General features: G+C 47.5%; 1 protein-coding gene across 2 annotated transcripts in view; it reads left to right on the forward strand.

The window, feature by feature from the left end:
• Glra1 (glycine receptor alpha 1) overlaps positions 1 to 25454 on the forward strand; it is an 85650-nt gene extending 60196 nt beyond the window's left edge. The window contains exons 4-9 of one of the 2 annotated variants that reach the window (XM_041665020.1): positions 2444 to 2667; positions 4839 to 4921; positions 7088 to 7225; positions 10978 to 11192; positions 17801 to 17947; positions 25140 to 25454. In XM_041665020.1, coding sequence (XP_041520954.1) covers positions 2444 to 2667; positions 4839 to 4921; positions 7088 to 7225; positions 10978 to 11192; positions 17801 to 17947; positions 25140 to 25454 — 1122 coding nt within the window. The remainder of the gene's footprint in view (positions 1 to 2443; positions 2668 to 4838; positions 4922 to 7087; positions 7226 to 10977; positions 11193 to 17800; positions 17948 to 25139) is intronic. The other variant, XM_041665021.1, reaches the window with a different exon arrangement.
• Positions 25455 to 25658: the final 204 nt, after the last annotated feature.

Genomic DNA, 25658 nt, shown 5'->3' on the forward strand with positions numbered 1-25658 from the left:
ACCTGAGTTTGAGACCGGAGTCCTACATAGTGTAAGGGAAGAATGTGCCTCTGGAAGTTGACCTCTGACCTCCACATCTTCACTCATATGCTTGTGTGTGCACATACACATACACAGAGAACACAGACATACACACGTGTGCGCACACACACACACAGATTAAACAAATATAATTAGAATTTTTTATTTTTATTTCTTTATTTTTATTGATATGTATGGGTATTTCACCTCATGTATTTCTGTGCGTGCAGTGCCCATGGAGACTAGAAGAGGGTGTCAGATCTCCTGGAACTGGGCTTTTAAAACAATATCCAGGCCTAGTCCTCATCATGGGACTCATAAGACCTGAGATTATGAGACCAAGTGTCACCTTCTATGGGGCTTGAGGGACAGGCTTCAATTAAATTATAGGAAAATCCTATAAAACGCTTTGGAATGTTTTATGAAGCTATCAATATTTTCACCAGAATGGAGCACATGGGAGGTGGTGGACAGGGGTGAACTGAGTGTGGGAAGATCTCACTTATCCCCGCTAGTGACCGATCAAGACTGATGAGGGCTCAGAAGCAGCTCTCCAAAAGGAAAGTATGGTCTCACTTTGATGGCACCCTCGGAGAAAGAGTGTTATCTCGAGTGTGTGTGTGTGTGTGTGTGTGTGCACTCAAGCACAAATATGGGTGTGGGTGAGTGGGTGGGTGCATGGATTGGGGGATGTGCATTGTGGGTATGTGTGTATGTAGACAAGTAGGGGTATGTGGGGGTGTATGTGTGTGCACTCACATGAGTGTGCATGGGTGTGGATGTGTGTGTGGGAGTGGTTGGGTGCATGGGTGTGGAGGTATGTACATGGATGTGTATGTGTGTGCATGGGTGTGTGTGTGTGTGTGTGTGTGTGTGTGTGTGTGTTATTTCTTCAGGGTTGGCACCAAAAGTCAGACTTGGGGTCATTAGTCTTTGGGAGAGTAATGCCCTTTGGGTAGCTCAACACTGATGCTCTGCCCTTCTGCCTTGGGAAACAAATGCACCCCAAATTCTATTTACAGTGCTACTACATTCGTGAACCCCAAGTTTACAGTACCTTTTCATCAAAATTAAAGCACTTTCCTTTTCTTAAGACTTATTTTGGTCTTTATATGTTTGTTTGTATATGAGTGGGTGTGTGCAGTGCCGGGAGAGGCCAGAAGAAGGTGTCAGGTCGCCCTGAAGCTGAAGTCACAGGTGGTTGTGAGCTGCCATGTGGGTGTTGGGAATTAAACCTGGGGCCTCTGGAAAAGCAGTCAGTGCTCTTAACCACTGAGCCATCTCCCCAACCCCTAAAAGACTTCCTATTGAAATATATTTTTTAATGGAATATTCCTTACCTACACCTGCCCAGTGTCCTGACAGCTTTTCCAGGTGTGAGCAAAGCTAAACTTTACGATAGGAGAAAGCAGCTGAAGAAAACCTCCGCTGAACCTGCCTGGACCGCATGAGTCTCCTGTATCCTAGCATGACCTCAAACTCCACAGCTATGAATGACCTTGAACTTCCCTTTTTACACTTATTTTATTTTACACAATGTGGAGGAGTAAACTGGTTGTGTCAATACATACCTTTAATCCCAGCAGAGGCAGAGGCATGTGGATCTCTAGAGTTCAAGGCCAGCCTGTCTACAGAGCGAGTTCCAGGATAGCCAATGCTACACAGGGAAGCTGTCTCAAAAAAACAAAAAATAGAAAGTTAATAAAACAATATGTTAACAGGAAGCTAAAAACAGGGAACTGGGGAGATGGCTCAGCAGGTAAAGGTGCTCACCATCAAGCCTGGTGACCTGAGTCCAATCCCCTGGACGCATACGGTGAAAGGAGATGGTAAACTCCCGCAAGTTGTCCTCTGACCATCATATGTGTGCTGCACACACACAAGAAAGAGGAAAGGAAGAAAGGAAGGAAGAAAGGAAGGAAAGAAGGAAGGAAGGAAAGAAGGAATGAAGAAAGAAGTGTTTTGATTTTAAAGAACAAGAAAACAGATCTATTACATTAGTCGTTGAAATTTATTTTTTAAATTTTTTTTTTTGGTTCTTGTTTTGTTTGTTTGTTGTTTTAAGACAGAGTCATGTTCTGCAGTCCTGACCCAATATCTGCTATGTAACCCATGTTGGCCTCAAATTTATGACAGTACTGCCTCAACCTCCTATGCTGAAATTACAGGCATGAGCCACCATGCCTGGCTAAAATCCCTTCAAAATAAAACATTTGTTCTAAAGTTCAGATTTATGTATACTTAGCTGAGGACAGAAAGGAGTGATTGTTGGTTTCCTGGTGCCCAGGCACACCAGGGGAGGCAGGCACACTCAGCCTCTTCCAGGATAGGTTTTGGAGCCCATGAGCCATAAGAACCCAAGTCCTCTGAGAGTTGGCACCCAGAGCCTAACCCCACCCCCACTGCTGTCTTGGGGCTGCAGGACTACAGGGTCAACATCTTCCTGAGGCAACAGTGGAATGACCCCCGTCTGGCCTACAATGAGTACCCTGACGACTCCTTGGACCTTGACCCGTCCATGTTGGATTCCATCTGGAAGCCTGACCTGTTCTTTGCCAATGAAAAGGGAGCCCATTTCCACGAGATCACCACTGACAACAAATTGCTGAGAATCTCCCGGAATGGCAATGTCCTCTACAGCATCAGGTGAGTTCTGGAGCCAATGATCAGCACAGAGAGAGGGTGGGACAAAGGCTTGTGAGGGAAGGTGGCGTTTAAGTCACCCTGTGTTTCAACAAAAAGACAAAATAGACTTCTCAGACAGGATCGGTAGCAAGTCTAGAGGAACAAAGCTCGCCAAGACACAGCAGCTTGGCGGTAAATGGGACCACCGGGTAAATGGCACGTTCCGCAAGGATGAGCCAGGGTTGCTGCCTCCCTGCCTTAAATCCCACTTGCCTTGTATTAAACCTTGGGAGTCAGGACCCCTCCCCCGCCTGTAGCCTATAGACATTAGTTAAGTGCTAAACTTTCAGAGTGTCCTGTGACACCCACTCCCTGTCCCCTACACACACATACACACACACACACACACACACACACACACACACACACCTCTAGTCCCTACTCTCCTCCCCCAGGGCACAGGGACAATGGACAATGCAAATGGAAAAATGGACTCACGCTCTCACACTGGCATCTTGGAGAACATACCGTGCAGAGCTCTGCTTATGTATTTTATCATTCTATAACTCATGAGTTAGGTTTGATGATCCCGTTATATACATCAGAAAAGTACAGATGTGGAAACTTAGGAAACCTTCCCAAGTTTTCATGGTTCCTGTCAGAAAGTGAGTTCTGATAGGGTACCAGTGTGGGTCCCATGCCCACTGGAGAATTAAAAGAGCCACAGCTTTCCACCTGGGTCCCAGGACTTCTGGAGAATCAGAATGGCCATGGGCCACCGCTTAACGTCTTCAAATCAATACATGATAATGAACAGATGTGTTCTGAGTTAAAGGAGCTTCAGAGAGCTAAGTGACCATCCCTTCTACCTTCAGTTCCTCAGTGGGAGAGAAGTCTCACCTCCTATTCAGAGAGGAGCCTTCAATATCCAGGATGGGGCAGGCTGGAAAGGGCAGAGGCTGGGCTGATCCTGACCCTCAGAGGGGACTGGGCTCAGTACCCCCACAGTCTGTGGGGAAGGGACATGGAACCCTCACCACCCTGCGGATTGACTTCACCCTAGCAGCCACATTTAGATGAAGAATGACACGGGTCTTGGAGTCAGCCACCAAGGCCCCCCCGGTGGGTTGCTGGAGGGAGGGTCACCTCTGCCTGGAAGACTCTGCTGCCAGGACAGTTTCATGTCTCTGGGAAGCAGAGTCCCGGTGCAACCTGACAGAAGGACAGGTCAGCAGAAAGCAATGGTCCCAAGGTCATTCCGCATCTGGAAATTAACCCGGTCTGACAGCTACCCCGCTTCGGAGCTTTTATCTTCAGAAATGGGCCTCGCTCATTTTCTCTTCACTCCCCCCCCGCCCCTTCGCTGCATCCCTTCTCCTCCCTCTTCCTCCCCATCCCTCTCCTGCTTTTTTTAATGTCCTTGGAGGACATCCACACACCTGTGGTGTGAGCCGGAAGGGACATTCACCAAGGGCCAGGTGTGTAGCTGCGGTGGTAGTGGCTATGTTCTATGGAGACATCTCTAACTGGGTACCTCAAAGAAGTAGGGCTGACCTCAGGACAGCAGGGAATTATGTCCACCAATCCCAGAATCAGCTCCACCAGGACTCAGCTACCAGCGTGGGGTGTCACTGAAGGGGTTCCCTCTGGCTCTGGGGCTGCAGCTTTTATAAGGGTTGAACACCCCCAAAATAAATAACTGGCCCACTGCTCTCTACCTGTCCCTGCCTGAACCCACAGATGTGAGTCAGCTGTGTGGGAAGAGTCAGCAGTGGGGGTAGGGGGACTCACTTTTGACAGGCCCCGTGTGTGGCTGGAAGCAGCCAAGAGCCATGTACAGCACTTACTGCTGAAGCATAGGAGCACCTGGGGCTGGGGCCTCAATGGAAAACCTGAAGGAAGAACTGGCGTAGGGCAGCATCTGGCACCCCAGCAACCTGCTAAAACAGAGGTCTCTAGAGTCCAAGAAAGTTTCAGAGAAATCCAGAAGTCCCTCTGACTCTGGCCACCTCCTTTCCATCACCAAGCCTCCTCTGCCATCCCGGGAATTTGGAAATGTGAACACACTTCTTCTCTAACCACTGGTCCTCAGGTCTCCGGTCCCCACCCTAAAACAATGATTTGGCAAAAGGATGGGGGCACAGACTCCTTAAGTGTGGTCCCCATATCAGCCCAGTCCCTTCTCTTCTCAGAATCACCTTGACGCTGGCCTGCCCCATGGACCTGAAGAACTTCCCAATGGACGTACAGACGTGTATCATGCAACTGGAAAGCTGTGAGTCCCTTGCCAGAATCGTTTTGAGGTTTTTGTTTGGTTCTGTTTTGTTTTTTAAAGGCACCAGGCTCCTATTTACCCGTTGCAGGGCAGAAATTCCCTAATCACTGGAACCCAGGAGAGTACTTTTATAGCTCAAAGTGTCAAGGGGGGGGGTCCCTTTGAGAATATACAATAGAAATATAATTTCCCCCACTCTGTCTCACTGGGGTACAGACTTTGTCGTCAGCCGCATCCTCCCAGGAGGAAGCACAGTATCAAGTCCCTTGTGAATGGGCCTGCTAGGAATGAAGAGAAATGACCTAGAGAAGTCATGGTCTGAGGATGCTCACCAGCAGGGGAGGTAGACAACTAGAGAAGTCATGGTCTGGGGATGCTCACCAGCCAGGGAGGCAGACAACTAGAGAAGTCATGGTCTGAGGATGCTCACCAGCCAGGGAGGCAGACAACTAGAGATGTCATGGTCTGGGGATGCTCACCTGCAGGGGAGGTAGACAACTAGAGAAGTCATGGTCTGAGGATGCTCACCTGCAGGGAAGGCAGACAACTAGAGAAGTCATGGTCTGGGGATGCTCACAGCCTGGGAGGCAGACAACTAGAGAAGTCATGGTCTGGGGATGCTCACCTGCAGGGGAGGCAGACAACTAGAGAAGTCATGGTCTAGAGATGCTCACCTGCAGGGGAGGTAGACAACTGGAGAAGTCATGGTCTGAGGATGCTCACCTGCAGGGGAGGCAGGCAGCTAGAGAAGTCATGGTCTGAGGATGCTCACCTGCAGGGGAGGCAGGCAGCTAGAGAAATCATGATTTGGGGATGCTCACCTGCAGGGGAGGTAGACAACTGACTGCCCAAGTCACTCTAGCAAAGAGGAGCTAGAGGAGTGTATTGTTGGAAGGAGGAAACAGAACCAGAGGAGAGGTTCAGCCAGTCCGGTGTCTGCCACATAAGCATCAGAACCTGAGTTTGGATTACCCAGACCCATGTAGAAGCCAAGCACAGCCAGGAATGCAGAGATGGGCAGATATTTGGAACTCACTGGCCAACCAACCTAACTGAAGCAATGTGTTCCATGTTCAGTGAGACCTTGTCTCAAAAACTAAGGTGGTTGTTGGAGAGATGGCTCGGTGGTTAAGAGCTCATACTGCATGGTTGGAGCCAGAGGACCTGGATTCCCAGCACCCACAGGGCGGCTCATAACTGTAACTCCAGTTCCTGAGGATGTGACACCCTCACGTAGATAGATATGCATGCAGGCAAAACACCAGCCCACATAAAATAAAAATAAACAAAACATTTTTAAAAAGAAGAACACATATATTGCTCTTGCAGAAGACCTAAGTTCAGTTTCCAGCTCCCACACTGGTCGGCTCACAACTATCTGAAAATCAGGCTTCAGGAAAATCTGACACCTCTGGCCTCTGAGGCCATCTGCATGCATGTAACACTCTCACATACACACACAAAAATAATAATAATAACAATAAAATATTTTCTAAAAATAAATGACATGGAGAACAATTGAGAAAGACATCTGACATCAGCTTCTGGCTTACACACACATATTCACATAACCACATGAACATATATACATATACATACATATATATATATGTATATATATGCTACACCACACACACAAGGTAGAAACTACCTAGGTCATGTACGCCAAAGGAGGCTGAAGCAGAAGGATTGTGAGTTTGAAGACAGATCCAGCTAGATAGTGAGTTTGAGGCTAGCCTGGGCTACATGAGACCATGTCTCAAGAAAATAAAAAAGAGCTGGTCCTGGAACAGAAATCTGGTTGCCTTGATTGGGCCACCATTTCCCACTTACACTTCTCATTAAGATCACACCTGGTAGATTCACCCCCTAAAGGAAAACCTGTAGAGAACAAAAGGGGAAGTTTTTGGGAGTGGCATGTGCAAGAAGTGTTGGTTGTCAATCATCCTTCATCCTGGAGTGAGGAGCAAGGGCCCCAGGACCAAGCTAGATGGGAGGGCTGGGGAATGAATTTCAACAATTCACCTCCTATACAAGGGAGGTAAAGAAGAAAAGGCAATGGAATTCCCTGGCCTCCACCGTGATCTGAGGCTTCACCAAGCCCCCCACCCTAAGTGTAACACAGAGACCTTGCTGCTGACTGTTCCTTCTCCTGATCCCTCCCAGTTGGATACACCATGAATGACCTCATCTTTGAGTGGCAGGAGCAGGGAGCGGTGCAGGTGGCAGATGGACTGACCCTGCCTCAGTTTATCCTGAAAGAGGAGAAGGACCTGAGATACTGCACCAAGCACTACAACACAGGTGGGTGCCAGAGACTGTCATGCCATCCCCAGGGCATCTCAGACACCATCCAGTCGCAGAACTGCGTGGTCTGTGTTTATCAGCTGGTGGTTAATGGAATAGGTTTGGACCAAAAAAAAATGCCATTAAGATGTTATTTCTGTGAGTCCTGGAGATGCTAACATAAGCCCAGGCCACACCTAATTACAAAGGAAGCTAATAAATACTCTTTATTCTGGGTAGGGGGTCCTGCTGCTGAGGCAAGGAGGGGGAGTTGGTAGACGGAGTGTGGGCTCTGCCACACAGAAACTTGTGTGCAGAAGTAAAGTGCTTGCCTTGGACCCACACAAGCAAGAGGGAGCTGGGAGGCCATGGTTCTAAATGGTAATCAGTAAACATTAGAAATTGGTCCATTCTCTGGGAGCCATGGTGGGTAGAGAAGGGGAACCCCAGATACTTGGTCAGCTGTCTGTCGTCCATGACGGGTCTAACCTTTGCTAGGAGAGGCTGAATTCAGGAAGGAACTGGGATTAGAACATAAGACCATCTATACCCCATCTCAGACAGGAAGCCAGCTCGTGTGAACACTGTTGGGAGGGGCAAGAGGACCAGTGTGCTAACTGGCATACTCGTAAGAAGCTGTGCCTGACCCCAGCTGAGCAGAGGGGAGGTGTACCTGCTATAGGAGAATGGCAAGTCCAGGCAGACAGGGGCACAGGAGAAGCCACTGTAAGTGGAAGCCCCTGTGAGAGACAGGCAGCCTGGGCTCTGGTCTGCCTAGGGCAGTTACAGCTTTCTGGGTCACTGCACAGAAGTCTCCGGATGGCTGAAGATGTACTTCGCCCCTGAGTGTGCTGACTCTGAGATAACAGGGCTCCTGGTGGCCACCATGAGTAACCACTGACCATGGGTCCAAATGACACAACAGATCCTCCCAAGCCACAGGCTTTACCAGTGTGCGGCATTTTCCTTTTTATCCCACTCTTTCCTGGGCTAGAATTGACTGACAGAATTTAATAGTGTATGTATTGAAGATGTACACCTTAATGTGCGTGCTATCTTTTGTAAAATGGAGACCACAATCAAGCTAACGGATATGCGTGTGCATGTACAAACACGTGCACCTAAGATCCACCCTCTTGGCAAAGGGCTGAAGGACTGTGTGTATGGATCAGGACCAGGAACACAGTACAACATCTCCAGAGTTTAATAATCTTGCATGACTGAGTCTTTGCACCCTTTGGCCACTATCTCACTTAAACTCCACCATTCCACCTTCCGCTTCTGTGAGTTTGCTTGCCACAGACCATATGCATAACTGAAATGGAAGAGTACTTGTCTTTGTAGCTGGCTCACTTCACTTGGTAGGAAAGGGCCTGCCAATTCCATTCATATATTTGAAAATGGCAGGATCTATCTATCTATCTATCTATCTATCTATCTCGTGTGTGTATATACAAATACGTTTTACTATGCTTGTGCACAAAGAAGTCAGAGGATGGCAGGTACCTTCCTCTATCACTCTCTGCTTTCTTTTTAAACTGGGACTAACGTTTGGGGTAGACTGGCTGACAGAAAGCTCCTGGGATTCACCTGCCTCCTCCCCAGCACTGGGATTACAGCTGCTCACCCAAACAAGAATTTCACCCAATAAGCCATCTCCTCTGCCCAATTTTCTTATTTTTAAGACTAATACTCTATTATTTTTCTCTTCTCATCCATTGCATCCTGATGCAACAATAACCTTTTATATATCCATCTGGAAAGTAAAGGAAGGATTTCAGAGACGTGATTGTTCTGTGCCCGCAACAGCATTACTGACAGCAGCCAAGAGGTGGAAAGAGGCGGATGGGCAGGGAACCTTCCCTCTCCTTCCCTCCTCCACTCTTTACCTTTACAGTCTTGGATCAAGCCCTATGGGGACAGAGGTGAAAGATGGACAGGGCACTGATCACATGGAGCCCCATGAAATCTCCTGGTCCCCGGCTTCAGTAGACAGGAACTGAGACCCTTCCCTGGGACAGGCATGGTCCCAGTTCCAGCAATACATGAGTGAAAAGAGAAAAAAGGCTGCACAGTCCAGTGCCAGAGATGGAAAGAGAGAGACTGGCTGACTCCCTCACTCACCAGCTGTTCTGTGACTTCAAGGCTTGGGTGATCTCAGGAGCAGAGCTGAGAACACATCAAGGAAAGGAGCCTTCTGCCACTTTGTGAATAAGCGTTCCTGCAGGAGAAAAGGCATTTCCTGGGCCAAGGGAAGGAAGAGGAGCAAAGATACTGGCAAGATAAAGTTCAGAAGGGTAACAGAGTAGGCATGCTCCAGACAAGGACAGGGGACAGAGAGTGACCATTAGGGTAATGGAAGAGGGAAATTGCTAGAAATACAGGTCAGAGGTCAACTGGGCAGGACAGTCTAGAGAGTTTGAACTGTCCTGTAGAGAATAGGAAATGTTTCATATAAGAAAAGAAAGAGCAAACAAAGGGATTCTTAAGCAGAGTTGGGATTAAGTCACTTTAAAACCCAAGAGTTGAAAGAAAGAAATACTTAGGAAGAAATAAAGATGTCCAAGAGTGTGGGTATGAACATCTCAATAAGAGTCATCAAACAAAAGGTTTACAAGAAGTGATAGAATTGAGTCATGTTTGGGGACACCAAAGCAGAAGGGCCTGGAAACTCCACCTGTACTCTCTCTTAGCAAAAAAATAATGATGGTGGTGGTGATGGTGGTGGTGGTGGCGGTGGCAGTGGTGAGTGAAGATAATTAAATAATTAATAATGGTGAAGATAATGAAAATTATGAAGATGGCAATTAAGCTGATCCCAATGATGGTGGCAGTCATGAAGGTGGTAACGATTCTGAAAGGACAATGGTGATCAAGATGACAGTGATAATGACGTTGGTGATGATGATAATTATAATGACAACAGTGGTCATGATGGTGGTGGCAAATGAGGCTGCTGAGTACCCACAATGTGTGAGGACTGTCAGAGTTCTTCATCAGCACCATCTCATTTCACCCCACTAAAACCATAAGAGCCGCTATATGAGGGCTGGCAAGAGGATTCCAAGGGTAAAGGGCTTGCCACTAAGCCTGGCAACCGTAGGTTGCTCCTCGGGAGCCACATGGTGGAAGGATAAATTCACTCTCTGTTCTCTGACCTCCACACAAGGGCCATGGTATGGCATGCCCACTTGTGCATACACACCCCACAGATGAATAAATAAATGTAAATTTTTAAAAAAGAGTCACCATATGGAGTGTGTATTGTTCATCCTCTAGTGTTCCCAGCAGGTTGTCTCCAGGACCCCCTCAGATACCTAGAGGCAAAGATGCCAAAGATGCTCAAGTCCCCTTGGTAGAGTGGGGCAGTGTCTGCATATGACACACACACATCTTTCTGCACACATTATCTTAGGGTGACTGACAATACCTAACTCAGCATAAATGCTGTGTACACAGATGTTTGCCTGTTGTCTGAGGTGCGATGACAGGAACAAAGCCTGCATACATTCAGAGGAGATGAACTTCTTCTGAATATTTATTTCTACTTGCACTTGGCTAAAACCAGCAATGTAGAACCCACAGATATGGAGGGTCAACTGTGTTACACCATTTACCCTAGGTGAGGAAACTGAGGCACAGAACAATTCAAGCACTTGCCTTTGAGTACAGACAGCATGGGGCTGAATCAGGACTCTAGTCAAGCTGACCCTAATACCGCTGCTACTCTCTGTCATGTTCCGTGGCTCCTTTACTGTCATTCCTTGCAGGTAAATTCACCTGCATTGAGGCCCGATTCCACCTGGAGCGGCAGATGGGCTACTACCTGATCCAGATGTACATCCCCAGCCTGCTTATCGTCATTCTGTCCTGGATCTCCTTCTGGATCAACATGGATGCTGCACCAGCTCGTGTGGGGCTCGGCATCACCACTGTGCTCACCATGACCACACAGAGCTCTGGCTCCCGAGCCTCCCTACCCAAGGTGAGTGGCACCATTGGGGAGTACTGAACCCTAGAATAGAGAAGAAGCCAGCACCCCTCATCCCTGCCTGAGACATGAGGAGCATATAGTGTGTCACAATGTATATGCATGCTGCATGTAGCATTGTTTCCAGAAGTCTCTGTCTGGACCACAGTTTCTAGGTTCTTAGCATCTTATTCAAAGAATTAGAGGGTGAGGGAAGATGAATACAGTTTGCAAAATAGTAGGAAAACTTTATTCGTAAGTAAATCCAGAATATAAATTAGGTACCCTGCCAAAGAGAGCAGCAGCAGGTCACCTGAGTGAGAGAGGGCTCAAGGGCCCAGTCACTGTGTGGGACTTCTTTTTATGGGTCCTGGGTGGGACTGATGACTAATGAATATGATCTGGGTGGTTCTCTATTGTGATTGACAGATTCGAGTTATATAAGCTTTATTGTGCATGCTCTTTTCCAAGATGCATTTGATTTTAATCATATGTACACCCAATTATGTAGAGGTATAAAACCGTAAATAAGGGTCAGGGTATGGTGGCACATGCCTTTAATCCCAGCACTTGGCAAGCAGAAGCAAGTAGATCTCTGAGGTCTGAGGCCAACCTGATCTACATAGTGAGTTCCCAACTAGCCAGTACTACATAACGATCCCCTGTCTCAAAACAAAGAACAACAGCAACAAAAGATGGTAAAGAGAGAATTTTCCCTACCAGTTTGTTCAGAGGACACACTATGCCGTACCGCTCATGATTCCAAAACCAAATCAGACTGGATCAGCCCCCTCCTTCCTATACCCAGATACATCCAGGAAAATATTTGAATAGAAACTATCCACAAAGGGCAAGTTCTTCATGGCCATTATCCATTATCTATCCACAGTGGGCATACAGCATGATGCAGGGGGTAGGGGGACCTAGGTTGTTATATGCATTGTCTGGAGAAGGGTGTATGGAGTCCCAGGTTGCTAAATTATTCCATGCTTGTCTGACTCAGCGTTCTGTCTCCTCAGTCCTCCCACCAGACTCAACACAGACTGCTTGATTCACCCTTAGCACTAGACATACCTTCTGTTCCCTACACTGCTGTCCCTCCATGCCCCCTGTGAGGAATAACTCTGCCGCCGTGCCCCACTCCTTGACACCCTCCTGAGATGTACCACACCGCTGCCTATCGCTGCTTCATCCTGCTCTGCGTTTCCCTAATGCCAGGCCCAGTTTCTGCTCCATTCACTCTAACTGTCCAAGGCACTTCCCACTCTGTCTGCTAGCACCAGACACAGCACTGTGCTCTGCTATTCAAGCCAGGCCCAGGCTGGTGATAAACAGTGTCTACACCGTTTCCAGTCAGGGCCACACATCGCTTCTGCTTTTACACAGGGACACCGAAAGAGTATCCGAGACACACTCCATGACCTTCACCTACATTCACCAATTGTTAGTACTTATGTTTTGTTTATCTATATAAGGAGATAAGATAGATACAGAAATAGCCAAATAGTATAGAAAGATGCTATTTGTAGATAAGGTAGACAGATATATTAGATGGCATACATGTAGACATAAATACATTCATGCATGCATACATACATACATACATACATAAACACTTCTAGCTAGCATTAAGTATCAACTCAATACAACCTAGAGTCATCTAAGGGATTCTCAACTGAGGGGTTGCACAGATCACATTGGTCTGTGGGCATGTCTACGGAGGGATTGTCTTAATTGTTAATTGATGTAGGAAATCCCAGCCCACTGTGGGCAGTGCCGTCCCTATGTAGGTGATCCAGAGCTATATAAGAAAGCTAGCTGAGCACAAGTGAACAGAGAGGAAGCCAGCAAGTAAGATTCTTCCGTCCGTGGTCTCTGCTTCGAGTATCACTCTGAGTTCCCACCCTGATTTCCCTCAGTAATGAAATGTGACCTGGAAGTGTCATCCAAATAAGCCCTTTCCTCCCCTAGTAGCTGTGGGTCAGAGCATTTGTCCCAGCAACAAAAAAGAAACAAGAACAGATAGACAGATCATACATATATGCATACATACATACATACATGACAGATGAGTAGACAGCTGGAGGACGTTATAGAAGATCAATGATATATAGATAGATGATAGGTTATTAATAGATTGAGAGATAACTGAGAGTTGATTATTAAACAGATGATAGGCATAGGGTAGGTTATTGATCAATTATTCTACCTCTTTTTGCCTCTTCTGAAGCTCTAGTCATCATGTGTTGGTGGCTTTGGTGGTTTCCCATGAGTCTCTGTGGCTGTGCTCCTCTCCCCTCATTCTTCCCCACATACTCATGATCTCAACACTGCTGACTTCTCTCCACATTCTCTGGTTCTTTCTTCTACCTCCTCATACCCACTGCTGTCTCTCTAGTGAAATTCCCATCTTAATTATTGACTTTCAACATCAGAGTTTTCGTTTGGCTCTCTTATAATTTTTACCTTTCTACTAATGTGTCCTGTTTGGTGAGAGAACGTTCTCAAATGTTCCTTTAGCTTCTTTGTGTTGTTTTTGTTTTATTTGAGGCAGACTGCTCTGTAGCCCAGGCTGGCCTTGAATACATGGCAATCCTCCACCCTCAACCTCCTTAGTCATGGGACTAAAGATGTATGTATGAAACCACGCTCAAATTCATACACACAGTTCTTTCAATTGCTTGAATATATTTAAGATAACTAATTTAATGTCTTTCTCTATCCGGTATGATAGTGGCACACATGCCCTTAGAAGGCAGAGACAGAAGCATCAGGAGTTCTAAGTCATCCTCAGCTATACAGCAAGTTCAAGGCCAGCTATATGATATCCTATCTTTAAGAATAATAAAAATAAAGGAACTAGATACATGGCTTAGAGATTAAAAGCACTCACTGATCCTGCAGAGGACCTTAGTTCAATTCCCTGCTCCCACAACACAGCTTCCTATATATCCAACCCCATAGGATCCAATGCCTCTAGCCTTTTGTACAAATACTCATACATGGACACAATGCATACACATAACTAAAAATAAAATAAAGTGTTAAGCCTGTTAAGTCTGATATCTGGTGTCCTCAGGTGCCACCTCTTTGATCCATATTCTTTTTTTCCTGTAACTGGGTCATATTTTTCTGGTGGGAGAGTTATTTTTTGTTTTGAGTGTTTGTTTGCTAGTTTTGCACACCCAATAAATCGCTCATATTACATAATACAACCTGGCAATTTTTGGAACTCGGGTTCTACCCCCCTAAGGACTTATTGTTGACATTTATTCTTTGTCCGAGCTGGTTCTGTGAACCCTGTATTCTGTGTTATGGCAACCATTGAAGTCTGGCTCACTCAGCCTGGTGGCCACACAAAAACCACAGATTTTTATGGAATGTCCCCCATCTCCTCCTGAGAAAGTCTGCTAGAGTCAGCATTAGTCAGGCAGTGCACCGCTTGACTTCAGCCTTTACTTCCTGCTGGGGGTCAGGGTGTCCTGGATTGTCCATGAACACTCACAGATTAGCCTGCTGTGATGGCATCTTGTGACATAGGTAGCTCGCTTTCCTGAACTTTTTATTTGGCATTGCAAAGGCTTGAACCCAGGCCTTTGAGCTTGCCGGGCAAGTGCCCCACTACTGAGCTCTCGCCCCAGTCCCCTCTTTCGTGTTTTTGATTAACCTATCGCTTTGCCTCAGTGCCTCTGATAGCAACTGCCACTAATTGTTTTCAACCAATGTCCCCCCAATTAAAAAGACACAAATGAAAACTGTTCCCAGGGCCCACTCCAAATCAGGTCAAAGAAAAGCAGCCAGTAAGCAGGCGTTCTAAGGGGAGAGCAGAGGAGGCCAAAGGCAGAGGGCAAGGCCCTGGGAACCAGAGTCAAGCAGCTCCTCTGCCCTCTCCAGTGGCTGCCTGGTGGTTGGTTATTACTGGGCTTTTCCGGCTGCTGATTTTCAAGGCTACTGTGGTCTGGAGGGTTAGGATGGGAGAAGAGCCGGTTAAAGCGCCCGAAGCCCCCAGGGGAAATGAATCAGGGCACACAGACTCTCTACAGGGCGGATCACAGCCTCACTCTGAGTTCCACCAAAAGATGGAGATAACTGATATCCAGCGTCCAATGGATGGACAAAAACAGTGCTGTGTATCCATACAATCGAATATTATTAAGCCATAAAAATAAACTGTTGAGGCCTGGAGGGGCGGCTCAGCCGTTAAAGGCTAGGCTCACAACCAAAAATAAACTGTTGAGGTTGGAGAGACAGCTCAGCAGCTAAGAGCACTTGCTTCTCTTGCTGAAGACTGACATTGGGTTCCCAGCACAAATGTAGGGCAGTGCATAAACCACCTGTAACCCCAGCTCTAGGGGGAACTGATGGCCTCTTCTGGCCTCCACAGGCCCTGCACTCATGTACGTCTACACATACAAATGCATGCACAGACATACAAATAAATAGAAAATAAATACTTAAAAATAAATAAATGCAAATAAATCACCACTGTTGTATGTAACAGTTAGATGAGCCTAAAAAATATTATAAGTGACATAAACCAGGCATGGAAGGAGACATGTTGTAATATTATTTCATAATGGAATTCGGGAATGTTCAGAACAGAGAAGCCACAGAAACACAAAGCAGATTAGTTGATCTTCAGGGTTGGGGAAGCAGAGACATGATGGGTAAAAGATACCAGCTTTCAATTGTTTTAAAGCAATGCTATGAACTTGCTAGTCTCTCCACAATCTAGCTGCTTTTGTTGTTGTTGTTGTTACTTTTTCGTCCATTGGAGGGGGGGGATGGCACATATAAACAACAGAGTCAGAGAACAACTTAGGAGAGTTGGTTCTTCACTTCCACCGCGTGGGTCCTGGGGTTTGAACTCAGGTCATCGGGCTTGTCAGCAAGTGCCCTTTTCCACTGAGCCATCTCTCAGCCATCAACTGCTTTCCTTGAATAAATTCCCTCCGGATGGCTATGAGCCTTTGGTATTAATCAACAGAGGTCTAGGTCACGTGACTGTAGCAGTTTCTGCCAGTGCAGTCAATGATTCTGTGAAGGCACAGTTTCTGGGGGTCTGACAGTGCTGCTTGCTGACAGCCTCCTTTCCTGCCAACGCTCAGTCCAGCATCCTCCCAAACTGGGATACGATGTTCCACTCCAGTGCGCCATCCTCCTCTCTTCCCTTCTCACGTCGGCATCATATCTTTTCCCTGACATTCTGCCCAGCTTGTTCCATGTGCTTTCTCTATCTTCCTCTGTTCCTTCCATCCTAATATCCCAGCTGAAGAGCAGAGGGGAGTGAGGGGAGTTACTGAAGAGCAGAGGGGAGTGAGGGAAGTTACTGAAGAGCAGAGGGGAGTGAGGGGAGTTACTGAAGAGCAGAGGGGAGTGAGGGGAGTTACTGAAGAGCAGAGGGGAGTGAGGGGAGTTACTGAAGAGCAGAGGGGAGTGAGGGAAGTTACTGAAGAGCAGAGGGGAGTGAGGGAAGTTACTGAAGAGCAAGCAGTGCTCCATCCACACGCAACACAACAATCTCCTCTTATCCCCGGGGATCATACTCTAGGGACACTCCACTGTGCTCTCCCTCTGGCAATTGCATGCAAAGACAATGGTATCAAACCCTATATGCCATATTCCTTTCCTATGTGTACCATATTTTGTCGACAATGTGTTCTGCCGTAGTGCTGGACAGATGGCTCAGGGGTTAAGGGTGCTTGCTGCTCTTGCAGAGGACCCAAGTTCAGTTCCCAGAACCACACTGGGCAGCTCACAGCTGTCTATAACTCCAGCTCCAGAAGATCTGATGACCTCATCTTGTCTCTGCAGATGCTATACTCACATGCAAATATACACTGAAACGTATAATTTAAAAATAAAATTTTTAAACGTATCCTTAGGCTGGAGAGATGGCCCAGTGGTTAAGAGTACTGACTGCTTTTCTAGAGGACCCAGGTTCAATTCCCAGCACCCACATGGTAGCTCATAACTTTCTGTAGCTGCAGTCCCATGGGGTCCTGTGCCCTCTCTGGCCTCTTAAGGAACTGCAGGCATGTGGTACATAGACACACACACACACACACACAGAGAGAGAGAGAGAGAGAGAGAGAGAGAGAGAGAGGCAAAATATCTATATATAAAAAAACATAAAATAAAAAATAAACCTGTAAAATTTAAAAAAAGGTTAGGATTTTCTTAAAATAAAAATGTGTTACTGATGTAGATCTTAGCAATGTCAACAAAAGGTACTTTCCATATTAAATTGAGAACTTTGCCGTTTTGTTTAAAAGACGCCTTTTGTAGCTTTTCTGATCATATCCAAATTCCCAACATCTCTGTGTTTGCATTTTGGAGCCATTATTAAGTAAATTAAGCTTTGGCCAGGGTCCATCTGATAATGCGCGTGGCCACACCGTGACTGGGAGAAGGGTAGTGAACACAGAGTGGATATGCTTGGGAGAGAATGGCTTATGTTATCGGCAGGGTGGAGTAGGACAACGCGAGAGTTCATCGCACTGTTCAGAACAGGGCAGGACCTAAAGCTTACAAACTGCTTATTTCTGGAATCTTGCACCCACTATTTCCGGACCTTTTCCTCTCCCCTCACCTCCCCGTGCTTTCTCCCACCTTCACTCCAGGTGTCCTATGTGAAAGCTATTGACATCTGGATGGCTGTTTGCCTGCTCTTCGTGTTCTCGGCTCTGCTGGAATATGCGGCCGTGAACTTCGTGTCCCGGCAACACAAGGAGCTGCTGCGATTTAGGAGGAAGCGGCGACATCACAAGGTAGGCCTTTGGGGCGTGGCCTAGGGAGGGGCAACTGGTGGACAGAGGAAGAGCTAGGAGCAGTCCCGTGACCCTGGCTTCATTGGGCTGTCCCAGGGGTAAGGCAAGTGAGAGTCAAGGGTCAAACCCTGAAAACCTTAACTTTTCCCCTGATGAATGATGACGTGCTTGGTTACAGGAGCCACAGTAGCAGTGCTGTAGGGATTATCAAGTGGCACCAAGAAGCAAATGCCCACAGTCACGATGATAATCAGCTTCATCCTGTAGACAGGGCAGGCTGGGGCAGGCCTGCTGCTTGCTTTCTCAATGTGGCTTCAAGCTGGCCTGTCTCTGGGCTCAGTTTCATCATCATCTATAAAAACTGGCTTGGTAGGAGACTACGCTGAGGATGAAGTCAGAGGTTCCAAGGAAGCTTTAAACTTTCTTTGTCCCTATCCCACCAGTGTCAAGGATTAAAACTATTACACACACAGCTCCCCCTTCGTATGGTAAACATCGGCAAACATGATTCAATTCATTCTCGCCAATCGGCCACAGGACAATCTTCCTGGGGCCCAGACAGCAAGGTCTTTCTATGTCTGTACTGGAAAAGATTTGGCAGGCTGGATGGAGCCTCCTAGAAGGTTTAGCCCTTCCTACTGTCCTTTAGGAACCAAGTGTCTCCTTTGAAATAGTAACCATTTGTAGGCAGAAGCAGGAGGATTGGGGGTTCAAGGTCAGCCTGGGCTACAGCATAGCACTCTCAAAAAAAAGGGGAGGTTGGGGTGTGGCTCTGTTGGTAGATTGCTCACCTAGCATTTGTGAAGCCCCCAGTTCCATGCCTCACACTGCATAAATCCAGACGTGAGTGCACACCTATAATCCCAGTGCTTGCAGGTAGAGGTAGGAGAATCAGAAGTTCAGCGTCATCCTTTGCTATGTCAAGCTCAAGATAAGCTTGAGCTACATGAGACCTTTTCTCAAAAAAAAAAAAAAAAAAAAAAAAGTAAGCCGGGCGATGGTGGCGCACGCCTTTAATCCCAGCACTCGAGAGGCAGAGGCAGGCGGATCTCTGTGAGTTCGAGGCCAGCCTGGTCTACAGAGCTAGTTCCAGGACAGGCTCCAAAGCCACAGAGAAACCCTGTCTCGAAAAACCAAAAAAAAAAAAAAAAGTAAAATGATGTGCAGTGATTTCCACTGTAATCCCAGCACTCTGAAAACTGAGGCAGGAGGATCAAATGTTCAAAGTTAAAAGCTAGAAAAGGTTATCTGAATTAGAGAAAGCCTCTAGGCAGCTATAGGGAAGCCATCATCCAGACTGGGCAAAGACTTTCCACTGTGGCTGCTGTGGAGTCTCCATGTTCCTGTGAGTTCCGTAAGTCCAATAAAATCATTGTTGAGGTAAAGAGATCAAGGCTAGCCTTGGCTACAAAGAAAAAAGGGAAGGGAGAGAAGGAAGGAGAGAAGGGAGAGACAGAAAGGGGTAGAAAGGGATAAAGGGAAAGGGGTTGGAGAGCTGGCTCAGTGGTTAAGAACACAGTCTTAGCTGGGTGTTAGTGGTACACACCTTTAATCCCAGCACTTGGGATGCTGAGGCAGACAAATCTCTGTGAGTTCAAAGCCAGTCTGATCTACAGAGCAAGTTCCAGGACAGCCAGGGCTACACAGAGAAACCTGCCTCAGAAAACAAACAAACGGGGAGTGGAGAGATAGTTCAGTGGTTAAGAGTACTGGCCGCTTTTCCAGAGATCCTGAGTTCAATTCCCAGCAGGTCACAACCATCTGTAATGAGAGTTGGTGCCCTCTTCTGGCCTGCAGGATACATGCAGGCAGAAAACTGTATAAATAATAAATAAATAAATGTTTCATTTAAAAAAAAAAAAGAAAACAAACAAAAAATAAAGAACATAGGACAGGTTCAATTCTGAGGATACAAATGTTAATTCACAACCACTGGTAACTCCAGGAGATTCAATGCCTTCTTTGACCTCAGAGAACACTGGGCACATACCTTACAGGCATTCACACATACACATAAAATAATTTTAATGGTTTGTTCACTTTTATTGTATGTACATTGGATGTCTTGTCTGCATGCATGTCTTTGTGAGGATGTCAGGTCTTGGAGTTACAGACAGTTGTGAGCCACCATGTAGGTGCTGGGAATTGAACCCAGTTCCTCCAGAAGAGCAGTCAGTGCTGTTAACTGCTGAGTTATCTTGTCAGCCCCTAAAATAAAATTTTTTAAGGAATAAAATATATAGAAAGCCACTTGAGCCACGAACTTCTGGCACCATCTGAAACGCTTGCCACCTTTAACAAAATTGAGTACCCATCCCCATGTGTATCTGCACAATGGAGCTGCCCTTAGGCAGAGCACACACGCTCCAGCTCACCACAGACCCAGCTCACATCATCACTCCCCTTGGGTACAGATGAACTGATGTGAGCTCATTCACAAGGCTCTGCACTTGGTCTGAGCATCAGAAGCCAAGGTTGGTTACTTGGGCCCACACAATGGAAGACCTCCCCATTGGCATCTGGGTGCGGCTTGACTGGAGTCCTGTAGATCTGGGCTATAGAAACCTCCCTTGAGTAGGAAGCCTACGCAGGTTTTGGAGCTTTGATGATGAGTGGCAAGGAACTAGCTCCAACCTGGATTTCTCTAGGCCGATGATCTGGGCCAGGCTCCCCAAGTCCCACTGTTTTCCCACATTCCCAGTTGTTGTCTCATTTGCTGGGCAGAGAGCATCCAGTCTTCCAAGTCCCTGGCCCACCTCATTAGAAGGATCACTGGGAGGGGTCTGTGGGGGCCCAGACTCAACAAGAGCTCTGGATCCCTCCTGTGGGTTCCATAGTCTATGATTCATAGTCTGTTTCTTGCTCCATCCCCAAGTGTCTCCAGGAAGATGACCGTGCTTGTGCTGTCACCTGCTGGTTGTAGTCAGAATAGCAAGCCTTTTCCAGTCATTCCTCAGGTATTTCTTTTCTCCAGCATACAAGGGGCCACTGTCTAGCTAGAAGGGGCCAAACCTCTTTCCCTACCAATGTGTAACAGATAGGAAGGTGGAACATAACTCTCCAAAAGTGTCTAGGAAAGCTACTGTGGTGTTTCCCATCCCAATAGAGCCCATTATATGCAGTGGGATTCATGTGGTGGAGGGGCTCCTGTTTGTCTAGAGATGGTTGGTTCATTGTGTACATTTCCTGCAGTGTCATTCCAAGGTTTTCCTCTTATTTGTCTTTTGAGACAGCTCATGTAGCCCGGGCTGGCCTTGAGCGTGTGTGTGTGTGTGTGTGTGTGTGTGTGTACACTCACAAATATCCATGTATGTCTGCATGTGCAGAATTATGGAGATCAGAAAATAACTTGTAAGAATACATTCTTGGGCTGGAAAGATGGCTCAGCAGTTAAAAAGCACTGGCTTTTTTTCCAGAGGGCCTGGGTTCAATTCCCAGCACCCATGTGACAATTCACAACTGTAACTCCAGTCCCAGGGGATTTAATATACTGATATATTCACACCAATACACATAAAATAAAGTTAAATAATATATATGCATATATATTATTTAATCTATGCATATATATTATTTTAAAAAATAACCCATGCTCTCCTATTGTATGGGTCCTGGGGATTGAACTCAGGTTTTCAGGCTTAGCAGCAAACATTTTTACCCACTTAGCCTTCTTATCAGCCCACACCTGTTTTGTTCATTTTTAAATCTTTTAATTTTTTTTATTTTTATTTTATGTCTATGAGTATTTTGCCTGTGTGTATGTATGCTCCTGGTACCAGAGGAGACAAAATAAAAGGGCACTGAATCCTCTAGAACTGGAATTAGAGACAGTTGTGAGCCACTATGCGGGTGCTGGGAACCAAACCCAGGTCCTCTGCAAGAACAGTCCGTGTTCTTAAGTCCTGAGCCACCTCTCCAGTCTGACCTCTTCTAGAGCATTCAGTGTTGCTCGGTGTTACAGGCCTTAGCTCTGAGTTAGAGCGGCAGATGTGTGGAGACCATTTACATTTCTGGGTCATCTATTACCATGCTGGGTCATACAGTACCACACTGGGTGTCTGCACTGGTACTGTGTTGTGTTGTGTGGTGACAACCGCCATAAAAAAGGGAGGGGGGACAACCGTTTCTATTCTCTGCCTCCTAACAGTAAGGGCAAGTTCACGTTTGGATATTATAAAGTCCCAGGTCGCTTGCCAGGTCCTGGGTCTAGGAATGTGCTGGCTGCTGGCTTCCCCCACTCCTCTTCTTGGCCTTGGTGTGAGGCCTCCACAGCCTTCCAGTGTTTGCTCTGCACCTGTCTTCCCTCCCTCGTGCTCTGCCCCACATTCTCTGCCCTCCACAGTGAATGCTGAGCCAGATGGGCTCACTGATCGTTTCCTGGGCATTAGTCATGTGTCTGACGCAGGATGCAGAACCCCCTTGGATAAACCAAAAGAGTGAAAAGAAGAAAATATTTAAAAGGAGGCTGGGTAGGCTGGAGAGCTGGCTCAAACATTAGGAACACTTGCTGTTCTTGTAGAGGACCCAGGTCTGATTCTCAGCACACACAATGGTAGCCCACACTGCCTGCAGCTCCAGGTCCAGGATACCCAGCACTCTCTTCTGGCCTCTGAAGGCACTGTGTGCACTTAGAACGCAAACATACATGCAGGAAAAACATCCATGCACATAAAATAAATAAGTCTAAGAAAAAAATTGAAGAGGCTGGGGGCTGATGAAGATTTCATTTATTGAAGTAATAATCTTGCTAGGGTTTGTGCTTCCGCACTAAAAGAACATGTCCGTGTGCTCGGTGTTTGTTTCCTGTTGGGTTTTGTGAGCTGGCTGTTCCTGGTTTGAGGGACGGGGCCTCACATACTTCAAGCTGACCTCCATCTGTGTGACTCAGCTGGTCTAGAACTCTTGATCCTCTGGCTTCTACTTCCAGATGCTGGGAGGACAGGCTGCACCATGGCAGCCCTCACAAGCTTACTCACTAACACGGTGCTTCTCAACCTCCCTAACACCGCAGCCCTCTGCAGTTCCTCGCGTTGTGGGGACCCCCAACCATAAAACTATTTTCATTGCTACTTCAAAACTGTAATTTTCCTACTGCTATGAATTATCGTGTTAATATCTGTGTTTTCTGATAATCTTAGGCAACCCCTATGAAAAGGCAGTTTGTCCCCCAACCCCAAAAGGGGCCGCCACCCACTGGTTGAGAACTACTATTCTCAATGGGAGAGGCAATGTCAGATTTCAGTGGGATCAGTGGCATTCAGGGCACTCTGCATGACAGCTAGCCTGTCTTTGGGAGCTCAAGGGGCAGCTAAGAGGGGAGGCCAGGGCTCCCATTTGGGAGGCAGAAGCATAGCAGAGAGAATAACTTGAACTGGACCAAAGAGGAAAAGCTCAACATCCTCAAATGTGAGGAAATGCTTCCTGGTGACTGAAGAATAATGTCACACAGAGAATGGCATGCAGGGAGATGGAGCAGGTGGACACACTCCAGGGAATCTGAGGCCTTCGTTAGCACTGGGAGAATTTAACTATCCTGAGGTCAGTGTCAGCCTGCTAGAAAGTCCTTAGCAGAACACAGCATAGTCGCACACGCCCACAGTCCCAGCATTTGACATACTGAGGCAGGGAGACGGAGATGATGGAAAGTCCTAGGGTGGCAGAGGCACGGGGAGATCGGAGTATTGGATCCTGGATTGCATTTCTTACTCTCATCTGCATTGTCTTTCGGGGAACAAGCAAGACAGAATTCCTCTCCTGGGAGCTCTTGGTGTCCAGGAGGGCGATAGGAGCTGGTGAATCTTGCCAGCACCACACACTGAGTTGGCAGCCAGCTTGCAGCCAAAACACTGGCCTTGGCCTGGGTAGACAGTTCAGACACTAAAGTGCTTCTGGCTTAAGCATGAGAACCAGAAGTGCCTGGCAGGTGGGGTAACCTGCCTGTGAGCTCAGCTCCAGGGAGGCAGGCAGATGGGGGTAACCTGCCTGTGATCTCAGCTCCAGGGAGGCAGGCAGGTGGGGTAACCTGCCTGTGATCTCAGCTCCAGGGAGGCAGGCAGGTGGGGTAACCTGCCTGTGATCTCAGCTCCAGGGAGGCAGGCAGATGGGGGTAACTGGCCTGTGAGCTCAGCTCCAGGGAGGCAGGCAGATGGGGGTAACCTGCCTGTGAGCTCAGCTCCAGGGAGGCAGACACAGGAGATCCCCGGAGCAAGCTGGCCAGCCAGACAAGCTGAACTGGTGAGCTCTGGGTTCAACTGAGAGACCTTGTCTCAACAAGTAAGGACAAGGATCTAGAAAGATTCCTGACGTCAACCTCTGGCCTTCACATGTACCCATGCATGCACACATGTACCACACACTTATGAGTGCACATATACACAGAAAACAAACTCCTTGGCCTTCTGGTCCTGTTGTGGAGCTGCAAGTGTAGGGGACTGGCCAGGGCAAAATGGAGCTGACCTGGGGAAAGGGATGAACCACTAGGATCTGGGATCAAGCATTTTACAAAGAAAGAGAAGGTCAACAAAGCCAGCAGGGGTGCAGATCACATGGGAAGTGGGGTGGGACTGGAAAGGTAAGTTGGGGCCAAATGACAAAGAGCCTTTGACAAGCTTCTGGGAATCAGAAGACTCTTGAAGGTGATGGTGTGGAAACATGAGGCAGGAAGAAGCCATGGCTTCCCTGGCTTGTAACATGGGAAAGCCAGGAGCTTTCTGCTCCTTCCCAGGCCATCACAGGGTGGGGAATACGGGAGAGGGCAACAGAACAGAGGCAAAGCAGGGGATGTCTCCAAACTATCCTTGGAAACCCTCATCAAACCCCAGGCCAGCCTGGAGTCAGCTACTCAGTGAAGCCTCCAAAGATGAAAAAGTCTTGAGAAGAAACCTTAAAATAATTCTCAGGCAAGGGAAGGAAGTTAGCGGACTGAGGTCACAAGTCAGTAAATGACAAAGACCCACAACCTGGCGCGGAACTCAGACCTCAGAATCTGTACCCATTCCCATCCCCTGGCTTGCATCTGTTTCCGCAGGTGAGTGGCGCCCCTCTATAAGGCCGAACTCCCCAGCCAGCCAGACTGCCTCCAGCAACTGGGGACACAAAGCCTGAGAGACAGGGAGGATCAGATGGCATGGCCTGGTCCCCAAGGGGAGTGCCTTGCAGGGAGGGTGCCCAGCCCTTGTCTTATTTTAAGTAGAGCCCCATGCTGAATCTGTTTCAGGATGATGAGGGTGGAGAAGGCCGCTTCAACTTCTCCGCCTATGGGATGGGCCCAGCCTGTCTGCAGGCCAAGGATGGCATCTCTGTCAAGGGTGCCAACAACAACAACACCACCAACCCCCCTCCTGCACCGTCCAAGTCCCCGGAGGAGATGCGGAAACTCTTCATTCAAAGAGCCAAGAAGATCGACAAGATATCGCGCATCGGTTTCCCCATGGCCTTCCTAATCTTCAACATGTTCTACTGGATCATCTACAAGATTGTTCGAAGAGAGGATGTCCACAACAAGTGATGGCTGTGGAGGGAGGGAGGGTTGGGAGAGGGTGGTGGGAGGAGCACAGAGGCTGGGAGCCAGGGGAGGAGGGAGAGAGGGAGAGCGCACACCCATCTCCCTCCAAGTGCAATAGAAACCACAAGGGTGGATACTTCCAGGGTATGGCAATATTCATCTAGCCTCCAAGGGCATGAGGTGGTGGGGAAGCCTTTTCAAATACAG

Source organism: Microtus oregoni, unplaced genomic scaffold (assembly GCF_018167655.1).
Source record: "Microtus oregoni isolate MIOR12 unplaced genomic scaffold, Mior012 000015F_ref0000493, whole genome shotgun sequence".
Lineage (NCBI taxonomy): Eukaryota > Metazoa > Chordata > Mammalia > Rodentia > Cricetidae > Microtus > Microtus oregoni.